This window comes from Saccopteryx leptura, chromosome 13 (genome assembly GCF_036850995.1).
Source record: "Saccopteryx leptura isolate mSacLep1 chromosome 13, mSacLep1_pri_phased_curated, whole genome shotgun sequence".
Classification (NCBI taxonomy): Eukaryota; Metazoa; Chordata; class Mammalia; order Chiroptera; family Emballonuridae; genus Saccopteryx; species Saccopteryx leptura.
The window spans coordinates 43307228-43323648 of record NC_089515.1 but is presented as its reverse complement, the minus strand read 5'-3'; the positions used below and the strand labels follow the sequence as shown (position 1 = coordinate 43323648).

The following is a 16421-nucleotide window of genomic DNA, read 5'->3' as shown; positions in this document are numbered from 1 at the left end:
CTATCACCCCATCAATTTTAGAAAATTTTCATCACCCCCAAAAACACCCGGTACCAAACTTTTTTTCCCCCCAGCACCTCCAACCACCAATGTCCTTTCTGTCTCTGGGTTTGTCTTTTCTGGACATTTCATGTAAATGGAATCATACCACATATGGTGCTTTGAGACTGGCTTCTTCTACCTAAAGCAATGTTTTCAAGTTTAATCCATATTGTAGCCGAGTGCAAGCTAAGGGTATGGCCAGGAGTTGAAACCAGGTCTGACACCAACACCCCTGTTCTTTCTGATGTACCTGATGAGGCCACATCATGGAAGGTGGCATGCCAGGCCAAAGAGCTCGACCATTCTGCTGTAAACCGTGAGGAAGACTGAGCAGGTGAGTAAGACTTTTAGTATAGTGTTTTAGAGACATTTTTGACAGTGTGGGTTTTCATCCTACATGCACATTTATATCACATGCCATATGTAATATGTGTACACATGCATATTTTAAGACTGAAGATTTTAACAGTAATTCCCAGACTGGATTCCATGGAACATTAATGTCTCATGAGTGGTGTTCCAAGAAGCGATGAGAAACACTATACCTTTTTTTTTTTCCCTGGAAAATGAAGAAAGAACAGGATTTCAAGGAACGAGGCTGCAGCCGATGTTCTAAGTGTGAGGGCTGAATATCAACCCAGGTCCCCTCCCCTCAGTCCCCTTCCTCCAAGAAGCAACTCTTTCGGCACCTGCTCTCTGAACATGAAACTGTATTTTTAGGCTACTGGGTATGGAGTTGCTGTTTCTGGTGAGTGATCAAACCCCAGACAGGAGAAACAAGCAGAATAACAAGGATGGCATGGGGCCCGCACCCACCAGACCTACTGGACTGGATGGGATAGAGACAGATGTTAAAGCAGGGGTCCCCAAACTACGGCCCACGGGCCACATGCGGCCCCTTGAGGTCATTTATCCAGCCCCTGCCGCACTTTCGGAAGGGGCACCTCTTTCATTGGTGGTCAGTGAGAGGAGCACATCAACCATCTCATTAGCCAATAGCAGGCCCACAGTTCCCATTGAAATACTGGTCAGTTTGTTGATTTAAATTTACTTGTTCTTTATTTTAAATATTGTATTTGTTCCCATTTTGTTTTTTTACTTTAAAATAAGATATGTGCAGTGTGCATAGGGATTTGTTCATAGTTTTTTTATAGTCCGGCCCTCCAATGGTCTGAGGGACAGTGAACTGGCCCCCTGTGTAAAAAGTTTGGGGACCCGCCCTGGCCGGTTGGCTCAGTGGTAGAGCGTCGGCCTGGCGTGCAGAGGTCCCGGGTTCGATTCCCGGCCAAGGCACACAGGAGAAGCGCTCATCTGCTTCTCCACCCCTCCCCCTCTCCTTCCTCTCTGTCTCTCTCTTCCCCTCCCGCAGCCAAGGCTCCATTGGAGCAAAAGATGGCCCGGGCGCTGGGGATGGCTCCTTGGCTTCTGCCCCAGGCGCTAGAGTGGCTCTGGTCGCAACAGAGCGACGCCCCGGAGGGGCAGAGCATCGCCCCCTGGTGGGCAGAGCGTCGCCCCCTGGTGGGCGTGCTGGGTGGATCCCGGTCGGGCGCATGCGGGAGTCTGTCTGACTGTCTCTCCCAGTTTCCAGCTTCGGAAAAATAAAAAATAAAATAAAAAAAAAGTTTGGGGACCATGCGTTAAAGGAACTGTTTCTATGAGGGGTTTTGAGAGCTCTGGACACGAGCAGAGATGCCTCAGGGCCCCGAAGACAAAAGATAGCCCAGTGTTGGGCTCGATGGACTCTGATCCAGAATAGAGCCCTGCTGCAATGTATCAGGGCCTGGTGGCTTTGGGACTGTGGGAAGAGGGCTGTAGGCAGAACCACTGGTGCTTTTGCCAAGGTCATCACCACAGAGGTGATCTACTGGACCTCAACGAGCAGGCTGCGGTGTGAGCTGCATTCCAGATTTGCCATGAAACCCCTCACTGCTGAGTTCCAATGTGAGTAGTGAAATCTTTGAGAGGGGGCTCAAGATCCCCCTTGAGCAAAGGGGGGCTCTGGGCAGTGAAAGTGTGAGGAGTCAATAAACATGTCTTTCTCTCTTTCTTTTTTCCTCCCTCCCTCCCTCCCTCCCTCCCTCCCTCCCTCCCTCCCTCCCTCCCTCTCTCCCTCCCTCCCTCCCTTCCTTCCTTCCTTCCTTCTTTCCTTCCTTCCTACCAGGATCCACCCAGCAACCCCCATCTGGAGTCAATGCTCTGTCCATCTGAGGCCATGCTCGTAACCGAGCTATCTTTAGCTCTTGAAGCAAAGGCTCCATGGAGCCATCTTCAATGCTCATACAATGTGCTTGATCCAATCAAACCATGGCTGTGGAACAGGAAGAGAGAGAGAAAGAGAAGGGGGAGGGGGTAAGTAGGGGTTAAGAAGCAGATCGTCACTTCTCCTGTGTGCCCTGACCAGGAATAGAACCTGAGACATCCACATTCCAGGGTGATGCTTTACCACTGAGCCACCCAGCCAGGACCAATCTGTCCTTATTCCATTCAGGTGCCTGGGTCTTAGGTGTCTGCCCATCAGAGTGGGCTCTTTGAGGGTCTTCTTCTCGCTTTACCCCTGCCAGAACACTGCTGGTCAGCCAACTCTGGCCTGGCTTTGCCAAGAACCCATGTGCCGAGGGTGGCAGGGAGAGATGCCCATTTAGGTAAGCAATCTAAATGAGGGCAGGGACAATGCTGGGGTTCATTGGGAAGCAGAGGGTACAGTTGTCTGTAAAAAGGTAGATGCTGCTAGGCCAGTGGTTCCTGTGGGAACGTAGGTTCGAAGATGCCGGATTTTCCAAATGTTTCTCTAAAGAAAGAAATTTAAATGTGAAATCTTCAAAAGTAAAAATTGGGCCCTGGCTGGTTTGCTCAGTGGTAGAGTGTCGGCCTGGCATGCAGGAGTCCTGGGTTTGATTCCCGGCCAGGGCACACAGGAGAAGTGCCCATCTGCTTCTCCACCCCTCCCCCTCTCCTTCCTCTCTGTCTCTCTCTTCCCCTTCCACAGCCAAGGCTCCATTGGAGCAAAGTTGGCCTGGGCGCTGGGGATGGCTCCATGGCCTCTGCCTCAGGCGCTAGAATGGCCCTGGTTGCAACAGAGCAACACCCCAGATGGGCAGAGCATCGCCCCCTGGTGGGTGTGCCGGGTGGATCCCGGTCGGGTGCATGTGAGAGTCTGTCTGACTGCCTCCCCGTTTCCAACTTCAGAAAAATACCAAAAAAAAAAAAAAGTAAAAATTGGCAACTGTGGGTTGTCCATTTGCATGTTCAGTTGCATTCTCTGCCTATGTCCTGGGAATGTGATTATTTTGGACAACACCTTCATCTCCCCCAGTTCCCACACCCACTCTCCTGCCCTATAGATTCCAGCTGGGCTTGGCTAATGGGCACAATAAGTAGATCAGATTGAAAGGTGGGAGGTCAGGATCCTTTACCCCCCAGTTCCAAGCCAAAGAGATCCCCACCCACCCATGAACATTGGGGCCATGGTTGCAGTGGCTGTTCCTCTGTGTGCTGTCACAGTTCCTCACAGCTCTCAGGGTATAGCTCCTGTGGGCTAGTGACACCTCTGTCTCTTCTGTCTTCAGGTCTGGGGCAGGGAGGGGTTGGGGGAGTGGATCGGCTAGGCTGCTGCTAATCCCCGAGTGTCTCCCATGCTTTGTTGGTTCTCTGAGTCCTGTCCACATAAACACTCCCTTCTAGTCACTTAACCCTGTTGAACTTGCCCCTTTCTTTCTTGCTTGGAACCACCAACATACCAATGAATTCAATGAAAAAAACCACAGTAAGTTCTGCACTTACTTGGACCCAAAGTAGGGAGTCCAGTTTACAGCCTCTGCTATAGCTCTAAGCCCGTCACTGGGCAGCAGGCTGAGGCTAGCACACTGCCCAAACCAGCACAGTGCTGGGGGCAGGACAGCACGCACACAACGCCCTATGTTGAAACCAAGAGATAGTGCAAAGAAGGGAGACACCTTGAGACATGTCCAACTAGTTTAATGATGAAACCGTGCAGATGCCAAACTATGGAGCACCAGGGACATAGGCAGAGATGCCTCAGGGGAATCACTACGGCACGGGCTTGGGGAAATGGAATCACCTAATGATGACACAGGGGAAGGGGACATCCACTGGCAGCTCAGACCTATGACATTCCTCAGGGGGACATGCATCGCACTCCCAAAGTAAAGAGCAAGCTGGCTGCTTTCACTCCCGAACATAAATTCTCGTGCAAACCACGTCATCGGCGCCAAACGTCTGCAGAAGGGAAGGAAAACGTTTAAAGCATATCACTAATAAGGCCACTTACTGCCCTGTTAAAAACTCTTTGAAACAGACATTCAATTTCCTGTGCCATGGGCTCATGCTAAGTGCTAACAGTTTTTTCTTTCTTTCTTCCTCCCGTAAGCCCTGTCTTGGCAGAGAGGCAACTGGGTATAGAATTCTGTTATATGTAGTTTTTCTTTGCTTCTGGAACTGGTGAATGCTGACATTAGAAATCCAAGTTTCCTGGCTTTGGTTTTGAAATTAAACTGAAAGGAAGACTGTCATATTGGACATTTCTGTCTTTTTTCAAAATATCTCAAGGGAGCCAGGGCCTTGGGCAGCTGAAGCCCTGAGGTCCAGGGCTGTCCAGCCTGATGGGAGGGCTGTGCAGAGGGTGCAGAAGTGCCGTCCAAGATGCAAGACTGGAAGTTGAGATGCTGTAAAAGTAACACTCAAGCCTGACCAGGCGGTGGCATAGTGGATAGAGCGTCGGACTGGGATGCGGAGGACCCAGGTTCGAAACCCTGAGGTCACCAGCTTGAGCACGGGTTCAGCTGGTTTGAACAAGGCTCACCAGCTTGAGCCCAAGGTCACTGACTTGAGCAAGGGGTCACTCGGTCTGCTGTAGCCCCTCAATCAAAGCATATATGAGGAAGCAATCAATGAACAACTAAGGTGCCACAAATATGATTTGATGCTTCTCATCTCTCTCCCTTCCTGTTTGTCTGTCTCTATCTGCCCCTCTTTCTGTCTGTCACAAAAAGAAAAAGTAACACTCAAGTCACCTGCAACTTGGAAAAGAGGTCTCAGCTACAAAAGCACAGCGTTGGTCCCAGATCAGAGCTTGGCATGTGTCCCTTTCCTGACAGTTTATGGATAGAAGGGAGGAATTGAACAGGGTAATCCCAAAGGCTCTTTCCAGTTAAAATCCATGGCTCTTCCACAGAAAAAGGATGGCTTTCTCTTGGCCGCTGAAGTCATATCACCCATGAGTAAGTTGTGCAAATTCTCCCAAACCAGCAATTACACACAGGCCTGCTCCCCTGGGCTCTCACAGGAAATGGAAAAGGGAAACCAACATGCATTTTAAAAAACAAAACCAAAAAACAAGAATTCCCCAGGCTGTGGACCTGATGTGGGTGTCTGTGTGCAGATGGACATTTTTCTGTGGCAGGGTCCCCATCTTTCAGATTCTCAGAGGGGCCGGGGACTCCAGCATGGTTAAAAGCTCTAGACTGGGCCCTGGCCGGTTGGCTCAGTGGTAGAGCGTCGGCCTTAGTGTGCGGGGGACCCGGGTTCGATTCCCGGCCAGGGCACATAGGAGAAGCGCCCATTTGCTTCTCCACCCCCACCCCCTCCTTCCTCTCTGTCTCTCTCTTCCCCTCCCGCAGCCAAGGCTCCATTGGAGCAAAGATGGCCCGGGCCCTGGGGATGGCTCCTTGGCCTCCTCCCCAGAGCGACACCCTGGAGGGGCAGAGCATCGCCCCCTGGTAGGCAGAGCGTCGCCCCTGGTGGGCGTGCCGGGTGGATCCCGGTCGGGCGCATGCGGGAGTCTGTCTGACTGTCTCTCCCCGTTTCCAGCTTCAGAAAAATACAAAAAAAAAAAAAAAGCAAAAAAAAAAAAAAAGCTCTAGACTGAGAGCTTAGATATGCTTGGCTCTTCAGATCCTCACTTTGATCCCTCTGTTGGTAATGAGATGCTCTCACAGAGCACGTGGTAGGACATCGTCCCAAAGCGCGTGTTTACACTAGTCATTAGAAGTTATTAGGGAAGCAAATCCTCATCACTGGTTTCTTTCCTAAGAAGGGAACTCCTGGTCACACTGGCACAGTTGTACTTGCTCTAGGAACCTCTCTATCCTGCTCTCTTTCATTTTTAAATTTCATTTATTGATTTTTAGGTAGAGGAGGGGGGAGAAGCAGGAAACATCAACTTGTACTAGTTGCTTCCTGTTATGTGCCTTGACCGAGCAAGCCCAGGATTTTGAACTCGCGACCTCATCATTCCGGATAGATGCTTTATGCACTGTGCCACCACAGGTCAGGCTGTCCTGCTCTCTTTATCGTCTCTGCATTAGTGAGGAAAGCAGACCACTGTGTGTGCTGGGGACAAGGAGCTCCCTCGCCATTCACCTCTCAGAACCAAACTATGGCCATGGAGTGTCGACTGGAATGCCAACGTTTGGACACTAGACTAGCTGTGCTGTAAGGACTGGAGTTGACACCTCACCCAAGCTGACAAATGGCTTCAGGACATGAGAAGAAATCACCACGTTTCCAACCACATTTGAAATATCCTTCTCAGCCTGGAAACTATGATGAGAGACTCCCAGAATGGTAGACTGTACCAGAGTGGTTTGAGGCAGATAGAGAGTTTTCAACAGAAGGCAACTTCGAGCTCGGTAGTGATGTACTGCTGGGCCCTGGGATGGCTTATTTCAATGTCACTATAACTAATTTGCCTCTAATTATACAAGCCAGTGTCTCCCTACATTTGAATGTATTAACGAGGAGAACCCTTAAAATAAAAGCCCACATTTCAAACCCCAAATGCGCATAATTAATGCTCCCTTTGAGGCACATGTGCAGGTCAGCAGCCAGGGAAGGATGCAGGGGTGAGACTGTAGTGGGGATTTGGAGGTGGTGGGGTCCTCCTGGCAGAACTGGGCCTGTGCTCTGGCTGCTCCAATACCAAAGAGCTTAATAAAATCAGTTTCTCAAAGAGCAAACCGAGCCTACTTTGCCCTCAGCCATGCTCAAGAATGCTAAAACCATCTCCCTTTTTGCTAACTCTGGGAGCAGTGAACCATACATGTCCTTTCCCCCTACATGTCCATGTCTCAAATTGCTCCCCCAACCCTATCAGGTATTCCCTCCCTGGAAACAACATACCCAGGTTGCAAGCAAGCCAGTCCTTTCTCTAGGAAAGGAGAGAGCCTGTGAAATCATTCCAGGACAAGAGGAGAAAGAAACCAGGCAAAGTGACCTCGACTAAAGTAACAAAGACAGCGCAATTCAGGTCTCCTCGCAGAATAAACGAGGACGTAATCTTAGGGCTGAGAGGGACCTCAGGGACCAGAGTTTAGCCCCGCCCCGCCTCTTAGAGGTTAGGAATAGAAGGGCCATGCCCAGGTCGGTCAGGCAGCAAGTCCTTTCCAACATTTCAAGGTGAACTGCCAAGTGGGCAGGCGGGCAGTCTTAGAGGGGGTGTTAACATGTCTGAAGAGAACAAAGGATATCACTTCTTGGTGACCTGCGACAGCTTTTCCATTTTCTGATCTGGGGGACAAAAGGTAGCTGCCAGGAGAGCATGGTCTGCTGTGCTGAACATAGAGGGAGAATGGCATGGGATGTCCTGCCCTCCCTGTCTATATGGTAAAGGGGGACGAGGCATGTGATTGAACTACATAGGTTTCTAAGTTAGCCTCGCCAGATAAATTCTCTGTGGCCAGAATGTTTTAATCTGAATACTTTTAGGGTACAGCCCACCCTCTCCAGTTTTAAGGCCCCAGCCTCTACATTGTGTTACACTCAGACACTTCCCAAGTCAGCACTACTAGCCTGGCCATTGGAGTTTGTAAATCTGGGGACAGGGAGTTTGGAAGGTGGGGACAAAAATGTTCTCTGAAGGCTCCCAAACCTGGCATGCTGAAATTTCTGAAATCTTCCCCAGGCAGAAAAATGGGGAGTGAGAAGGGAAAAGAGTGAACTCTGGGACCTCACAGAGCCCAAGCATCAGGAGCTGGGGAGGGGAGGCCGGCTCAGGGCCAGTCCCTGAGTCACTGCAGGGAGAAATTTGGATGGTGACAGCAGCCTGCCTCTAGCCCCTACTCAGCCCCATCTGAACAACGATGTCCCTTGACCTAATCTGTCATCTCGGGCTTTCTACTTGCATTTTAACCCAGGGCAAACAGCGTTTCTCCCTGAATGGGCGAGGAAGGACCACACTCCTACGGCATCATCTGGGGGACTGAGTCAAAGGCCCTCACCAGGATGAGCTCGTCGTTGGCCAGCTCGCGGGTCCAGTAGGTTTTGGGGCCATCCCCCTCGAGGAGAGTTTGTGTGCAGTGGATCTTGTTCTCATTCTCCCAAGTGGCTAAACTCTGCGGGCGGAAAACCATTAGTGACATTAATTACGATCGTGGCAGTGAGAGCACAGACAACAATGAGCACCAGAGAATAACTGCCGTGCAGAGAAGCAACACATGATCCCTGTCGGCAGGGCTCAGAACCTCTCTGCCACACCTCTGAGTCCAGAATCAGAGCGCCAGTCACAGATTTATGGGGCATATGCATACCTGGTATCACACACACTCACTGAAGCAGCCAAGGCTCAGGCAGGCTTTACAGCTCCAGGAATAAAATTTAGAGCATGCAATGATTCGTTTATGGACAAACCTTCAAGCACTTTGGATTTTAAAAGCAAGAATCTTCACATCAGAGCTACAAAATTTTACAACAGCTAAGACACTATGGTTGTAACCACACCCACAGGCAATCAGGAGCTCTGTTCCTTGCAGGGATTTGGGGAAAACGCCTTCGTTTCGGTTTGTTTGACCGCATCGGCCGGCTCTGATAAAACTCAGTGTCTCTGGCTTTGAGGATAAAAACTCTGCCACCTTCTAGGAAAAAAATTTTAAAGAAAACAGAACACTCTGTCTGAAGGGTCCTTATGCTATTGGGGGGTGGGGTGGGAAGCAAAAGGAGGGACTTCCTGCCATCTCCCCAGTGTCTGCATAAAGCAGAGCCGCAGAGAGGGCTGGGGACCCAGGACAGAATGTGCGCACACTGGTTTTCTAACTCACACATGGGGTAGTTCATCAGGCACGGTGGGGACAAAGCCCCACTCAGGCTGTCCTGTGAGCCTTTGAATTTTTATCAGAATTGCGTCTCTGGCAGTAGCCACCATCCACGTTCCCAAATTGAGCCTTGCCTGTTGCCAGCTCTTCTCTCTAATGACGCTATCCTGCTCCTCTGTTTTTACAATTAGTGTGGTGACAGGGGCTCGGATACCCCCAGCTCCAAGCCTGGACATCATTTTCAGGCTGTTCCAACTCTAGGGGTCAAATATCGTTACTTGGGTCAGCATGCTTCCGGGGCTGTGTCTCTGTGTCCTTGTTCTAAGCCCAGTGCCCAGAGGGCCCGCTCTGTACATTAGACAGGCACCCTTCAGGAAAGGTAAAAGCAATTTCTCACTCTCTGGAATGTCATTAGTTTTTCTTTTTTCTAAATACCAGGGAAAGGAAGACATTTTGTCACTTTTTAAGTAAGTGGTAGCAGTAGTGATTGTTTTTCCATCTGTCCTCAAAATACTCAAGTAACCAATCCTCCCTTCCCCTCTGAGATCAACCAAATGCAAACTTGATCATCTAAAAAAAGGATTGTATAGCCCCTTGCTCTCCCTTACCCCCGTGTAAATCCGGGGCTGATATACAGAGAAATACAAAACTCTTGCCCTTGAGGACTGATAGCACTTATTCCATTCCCAGCCAGAATCTGCCCTGGTTTTGGACAGATTCCACCTTTCCTTTAAGGAACCAGTAAGGATGAGCGGGAGAGGTGCCACGGCCCCCAAGCCTCCTGAAATTGGACCCAGAGCGTCCCAAGGGGCCCAGGACGTGGGGATGGGACGCTAGAGCTGCCCATCCACCTGCGACAGAAAGATGGATCCTTTCACCTCTTGCTCCCGTGCTGCCCGCACCTGGGGTCACTGCAAAGCGCTGCAGAAACTCGGGCGGGAACGCGGCGCGGCTATTAGCACTTGGGGAGGAGGCTTAGGGACGAGGTTAGAAGGGAAGGGGTAGAGCTTTCTACCGAGCCCGGGGCACCTGGCTGCACATATATCTCTGCAAACTGCTGGTGCACGCACCCTGCCAGTAAAGCTCGGCACCGGCTGCAAGTGGGGGACGGGTGCGCTTGGCTGGCGTGGTCTATGGGCGAGACTCGAGGAACCGGGCGATGCCTGTTCTGGGCTTACCCTGCACTTGCGTCCGTCCACGGTCTCCTCCTCAAAGCCTTCTCCGACTTTGAAGTTGATCTCGGTGGTGCGCACCGTGGTGGATGTCTTTATGTAGAACTGGTCCCCGTCCTGGCGGATCTCCACGTGCGGTTTGGACGCAGCCGCCACCGCCACCTTCCGCAGCATGGCGTTCACACCTGCCAGGAAACACGCGTGCCGCGAGCTCCAGTACCAGGACTGGGGGCACCTCGCACACCCTCTCTAACTGCAGGTAGGAGCCTTAAAACGGAGCTGCTCCTCCCCTTACCCTCGCCCTGATTTTCCAGATGAGAAACTCAGAGAGGGTAAGCGGCTTTTCCTGGGAAGCACAGTGAATTCGCGTCAGGGCCGGGTTTCAAACTTAGTCTCCCAAATTTAAAGTCCCTGACCCTTCTTGGATTCCAGACACAATCTTTCCTCGCGATGATCGAGCACGAGATAAAGGCGGAGCCGTCGGGGAAGGCTCCCAGCACCCAGCCAATGTGCGCTGTACGCAGGGGTTGCGGGCTCCACTCCCGCTCCTTGGTGGGATGCGCCTCGGATCTATCGCCCTGGGTACTTTCTTCTGCCGGGGGTCAGTCCCCAAAACCCACCCCCTGAGGGCCTGGGGCACCTCCAGGGAGCATCCGCACCAGCTTACCCAGGGCCTTGAGCAGCTCGTCGAAGTTCTCGCTGCTGCGCATCTTCCAGGTGCCGGCGAAGTTAGGCATGGCGTGGCGGTGGTAGCTGCTGTGGCGGCGGCGGCGGGCGCACTCGGAGCTGCACCGCGGAGACTGCGCTCTGCGCCCAGCGCGCGCCAAGTCTACGGAGAGCGCCCCCCACCCGCCCGCTGCAGCCCCGCCCCTGGCCCCGCCCCCGCGGCCCCTGCAGGGCGGGAGCCCAGACCCCACCTCCTAAGCCCCCAGTATGCCCTGGGCGACTGGGTCTCCAGGGTGCAGGCCTGGCACCCGCTCTCTTCTAACTGGACGTGGGGACTCTTCTGCCACACCTGAGGCCAATCTTTTTGAAGTGGGTGCTGGGAGAGGATTAGGTGAAACAAGATGAGCCACGAGGGGACAATTGTGGAAGCTGGGCCGTGGGGACTTGGGGAAGCATTATACCCTTCTCTCCACTTTTGTGTGTGTTTGAAAATATCCATAATATAAAATAGTGGGGCCACCAGTGGATGGGAGCCTCTCTCTCCCACCCCCAGCCGTTTTTCTGGTGTGCCCAGCTGGTCCCTTCTGCTCTGAGCTGTAGATTCCATTCCACATCCCATACTCACCAACCACTTGAACAAGACCAATGAGAGCAAGAAATTGGGAAAGCCTGAACCCCTCTCCTAGCACCCTCTTGTGCACAGCTGCATGGAACCCAGCACCCTGCAAGATTGTGTGTCCTTTACATTGGCAGGGCAGGGGAAAGAACAGCTTGTGCCAAGGAAGAGCTGTGTGTTTGAGGGACCGTGTGCCTCAGTGCGGCTGGTGTGAAGCGGGTGAGGCAGGAGGTGAGCAAAAGACATTCACTAAGCGCCTAGGGCCACAAAGACGCCTAGAAGGGCTTTGGGTAGAGGTGAGCCCTGGTTCTATTGCATTTTTGTAAATTTGCCATTGCTTCAGTGTGAAGAGTAGATGGAAGGGGGCAGACATCGCCAGGGACACAAGAAGAGGGCCCTTGCCCTGTGTAGGCAAGAATGGTGTGCTGTTGGCAGTGGAGTCGGGGAGGCAACAGGTTAGAGAAAAAAGGTGCTTCCCTTATGCCAGTCTGTGATTTGAGCTGGGCATTGCAGCTACCTGGGCAAGCTCTCTCAACATGCAGATTCCCAGGCTCCAGCCCTGGAGATGTGGATTCAGTAAGTCAGGGGCAGGGCCCAGAAAGCTGTGACTCATAGGCTTTCCAGGTGATGGTTCTTGTACAGCCAAGCTGGCCCTGCAGTCTTCCATGACCCGCTCGCTGTACCTGCAGGGGAAGGGGACGTGGGAGCAAGAGGCCAGGTTGACTCCAGGTTTCTGTCTTAGTAGGTGGGAAGAAAATGAAGGGGCTTGAGGGTGCGTTATGTCAGGGGCTGGCAGGACGGCGTTCAAGATAGTGATAAAGTTGATGTGTATTATGAATCCTAAAGAGAGGCATTAGGTATGAAGTGTTTCCTGAACCCCTGAATCTCATATCTGTGGCGTATCCTGCAGCACTTACCATGGTCCGTTCTACAGGAAGGCAGCAAGAGTCAAGGAAGAGTTTTAGGAGCAGTGATTTGGTCAGATTGCCTTTTAAACAGATCCCTCTGGTGGTCAGTATGGAGGGTGAATTGAGGGACATGGAGAGCTGATGCCTGGAGACCAATGAAGGGTCCTGCAGTTGTCCAGGCAAAAAATAAAGAGGGCTCAAGCTGGAGGAAGGGTCAGACTGAGAAATGTTTGGACAGTAAAATCAATGAGACAGGTGACTGGTTGAGTGTTGGAGGTGAAGGACAAGGGCGTATATGTGCTCGGTTTCTGACAGAGAGGTGGCGTGGAAAGTAAGGCTACCAACCCAAGTGTGCTGGTCAATTTCATAGGAAGGACACAGAGTCCACCTTGGATGTCATAGCTTTGAGGTTCATAGAGGCGTACAGCTGGAACTGTTCAGAGCGTGAGATTTAGTGAAAAAGGAGGGAGCGTCCCCGAGGGCCTTTAGGAAGAGGAGAGTTGGTTTGGAACTAGTGTGGTGCCCTGGGGGAAGATAGAGAAAACTTGGTATGGGGTGGAGGTGTGGGTAACATACAGCGCAGAATTTGGGAGGTACCTCAGGCTTCAGAGTGGAGTGCTGGTCGGGGAGTAGGAGGCCTAGTGACAGGGCTTGGAGTTTCAGAGAGAATTCTGGTGACACATAGTCTGGCAGGTTGGCAGGGCCTTGACTGGGTGACCAAGAATGGGAGTCAAACTCTAGCCCCTTACTCCTTGGTCCAAGGAGATTGCATTGGCGGGCAGGCAAAGGTGGCTTCTTGGCTGAATGCAGCTGCCCACTATCACTCAAGCCTCCGTCTGTGGTTTCTAGCACATTCCAAGGGTGCCCTGTGTGCGTGTTGCACAATCACACACATGTGCTTGTGGTCAGGATCCCCTTCTGGTTTCGGTTGGAACACTGACCTTTGAATCTGTGGAGCAGAAAGACTTGGAACATCAGATCCACGAGTAAATTCACTGACTCACTCAGTGTTTTTGGAAGAAATACACTGGGCTGGGCATGGGACTCGGAGGTGAAGGGACGTGGCTGGGACATGGCGGGACTCACAGGCTGGGGGAGGATAGCTGCACCAAGATCAGGTTTGGGACAATGTGTAAGTGCTGTGAATGGGGGTGGGGGACATCTAACTTCTGGGGCGTCTCTGACCTTCCCAGAGAAGGTAATACTAAGCTCCAGCAGGGCTCGGAAAGATAACTAGGATTTCAACAGGCGGAGAAAAGGGAATAGCCTGTTGAACAGGAAACTGCAGAATCAGAGGACTGGAGCTCTGAGCCCCTGACAGCTCCACTGCGGACATCTGCAAGGAGAGCCCTGGAAAATGGGCTCCCCTTGGTATCAGGTAGCCTCACCTTAGGATCAGAGGATCCCAGAGTCCAGGCCAAAGTGGATGTCCTCAGCTGGCTGCAGTTGCAGCCAATTCCTGGTGTTACCTCCCCCCCACCCCCCATGTGGATTTCAGAGGTGGGAGCTGGGCTTGGGCCTTCTCTCCAAGACCCGTTTGTTCTCTGCTGGTCCTCCGGCAGCTCCTGCCTTAGCTTCGCAAACTCCATGTTGCCAGCTTCTCCCAGGCCACTGACCTGCCTCTGTTGTCCCTGTTGGGGACATTTCTGCTGAGGTTTGCTTCTTCTGCCTGGAGGCATGCCAGGACCCCAGCCTCCCAGGGCCTGCTGGCCTGGCCCCAATGCCCTCCGGCAGGCCAAATTCAGGCTGGAAGAATGGAGGTCAGAGTTCAGTCCGGAAAGCTGGGGGCTCTGAGGAGGGTCCCAGTGGGGGTCTTCAGGACACAGTGGAGGGGAGGGGAGCTAGGGCCACTTTGCTGGGACAATCTGAGAGCAGACCAGGACAAAGAAGAGCTGGATTCCTGGGGAAGTCTGGGGGTGGGGCTGCACATGCCCTGCTGGGTGTTGGGGGGAAGTCTTCTAGATTAATGGAGTAGAACAGTGGTCCCCAACCCCAAGTCCGCGGTCCGGTACTGGTCCGTGAGCCATTTGGTACCGGTCCACAGAGAAAGAATAACTTACATTATTTTCGTTTTATTTATATTTAAGTCTAAACAATGCTTTATTTTTTAAAAATGACCAGCTTCCCTCTGTTACATCCATCTAAGACTCACTCTTGACTCTTGTCTCGGTCATGTGATACATTTATCCGTCCCACCCTAAAGGCCGGTCCGTGAAAATATTTTCTGACATTAAACCTGTCCGTGGCCCAAAAAAGGTTGGGGACCACTGGAGTAGAAGGTATACTAGTGGAGAGTCAGGGGTATCTGGGGATCATGGAGCCCACAGGAAAATAAATGCAAGTAGCAGACATTAAACGTTGACTATGCCGGGCCCTGTAGTAGGTGCTTCGTAAACATTCATTCATTCATTCACTTATCTATCCATCCATTATTTATCCACTGCCCTCTGGGAGTGATACTCATCACAAATGGGGACACAGCTCACTCAGCTGGTTAAGACAGAGCTGGGTTGAACCCAGGTGGGCTTGCCTTTAGATCTTTGCTCTTACCACTCCCTCTGCTGCTTTATTGTGCAGATAGGGACCTAGAAGTGGGGGAGGGGTGCTGTCCCCAGGCTACATTGTGGGGTGAACTGGAGCTCTCATTCCCTGCCCTCTAGCCTCGGGGCTGTGTGACTCCTGAATGCTAATGAGGACAACTCTGCTTGAAACCAGGACCAGTGAAAGGGTTGTGACAGGTCCATGTCTCTGTTGACCCGGGCTTAGTCCTGGCTCACCAACTATCCTGCTTTGCCTGGGACCCAGGGGTTTCTAGGACGTGGGACTTTGAGTGGTGAAATGGGAATGTCCTGGGCAAACTGGAATGAGTTGGTCACCATTTCCATGTCATGATCTGGAGACATGTTTTCCATAATTGCGCTTTGTGCATTCATTCATACCCTCTCTTTTGTTGTACGAATCTACAAACTGTGGCTGCATGTCTGTGTGTCTGACTGGGCACAAGTGTCCGTCTGTGCATGTCTCCCTCTCTTCGTGTTCATCCCTCTGCATGCTCAGGGATGTTCTATGTCTTGTTGTCCTCATTTGTGTGTCTGTGACCCTCCCTGCCCGTGAGCATGTGTCCTTCTGTTGGCCCTGTCTGGTTATGTGCGCCCCTCCTGGGTCCCAGCCATGTTCTTGTCTTCACCCCACCATGCACTGATGTGCTTTCTCAGTCCAGCCAGCCCCAGGACTCTCGAGCCAGGCCCATCCCAGAACCATTACAGCAGACTGTCTCGCCACCCACTATCCCTGCTGTCAGTGCAGCCTCCACTGTGACCCTGCATGCTGCCTCACACTCCGCTGGCCAGCACCTGGGGCTCCTCCCTACTTCCCAGCTCTTCTTCCCTCTCAGCACGAGTCCTTTCTCAGCCCTCCCATAATGAACCCCTATCCTGGAAGTGTCACTGCAACATCCTCTGCTCTGTGAATCCTCCCTGTCTCCTGGGGTGGAGTCAAGCACCTCCTCCTCAGCACTTCCACAGCCCCAGGTGCATTGGGGGCAGAGGAGAAAGAGGGGTCACTCACCATTTATGGTGCCTCCTGGTGCCAGACATTGGGCGATGCCCGGGCAGACTGTCATTTAATTTTTACAACCATCCTGTGAAAGGACACTAAAGCTCAGAAAGGCTGAGACATTGGCCCAAGGTCACACAGTTGGGAGGAAATGGAGCGGGTTCCTTCCACCAGGCTGCCTGGTCACTGCTTCCTGCCCCACAAGCCCATGGGCCTTTTTCAGGCTGGGGCCACCTCTGGTTTGTGTCCACATCCCCAGTACTCAGCGCAAACCCAGGCACCTAGCGGACACTCCATGAAGGTTTACAGAATGAATGCCTGCTCTTGAAAATGACAACCTGAACTTTCATTAGTCTGATTTATACAAGTGCTGGGATCCTCTGGGTGCAAGGCTGGGGAACGGGTGGCTATAATTTAT

General features: G+C 52.1%; 1 protein-coding gene across 1 annotated transcript; it reads right to left on the bottom strand.

Annotated features, from left to right (window-relative positions):
- Positions 1-4001: 4001 nt before the first annotated feature.
- Positions 4002-11064, bottom strand: CRABP1 (cellular retinoic acid binding protein 1). The gene is made up of 4 exons (XM_066355116.1): positions 10926-11064; positions 10265-10443; positions 8277-8390; positions 4002-4278 (listed from the first exon to the last, which is right to left on the bottom strand). Exons 1-4 carry the CDS (start codon positions 10993-10995, stop codon positions 4228-4230), a joined length of 414 nt encoding a protein of 137 aa, XP_066211213.1. The 5' UTR covers positions 10996-11064; the 3' UTR covers positions 4002-4227.
- Positions 11065-16421: the final 5357 nt, after the last annotated feature.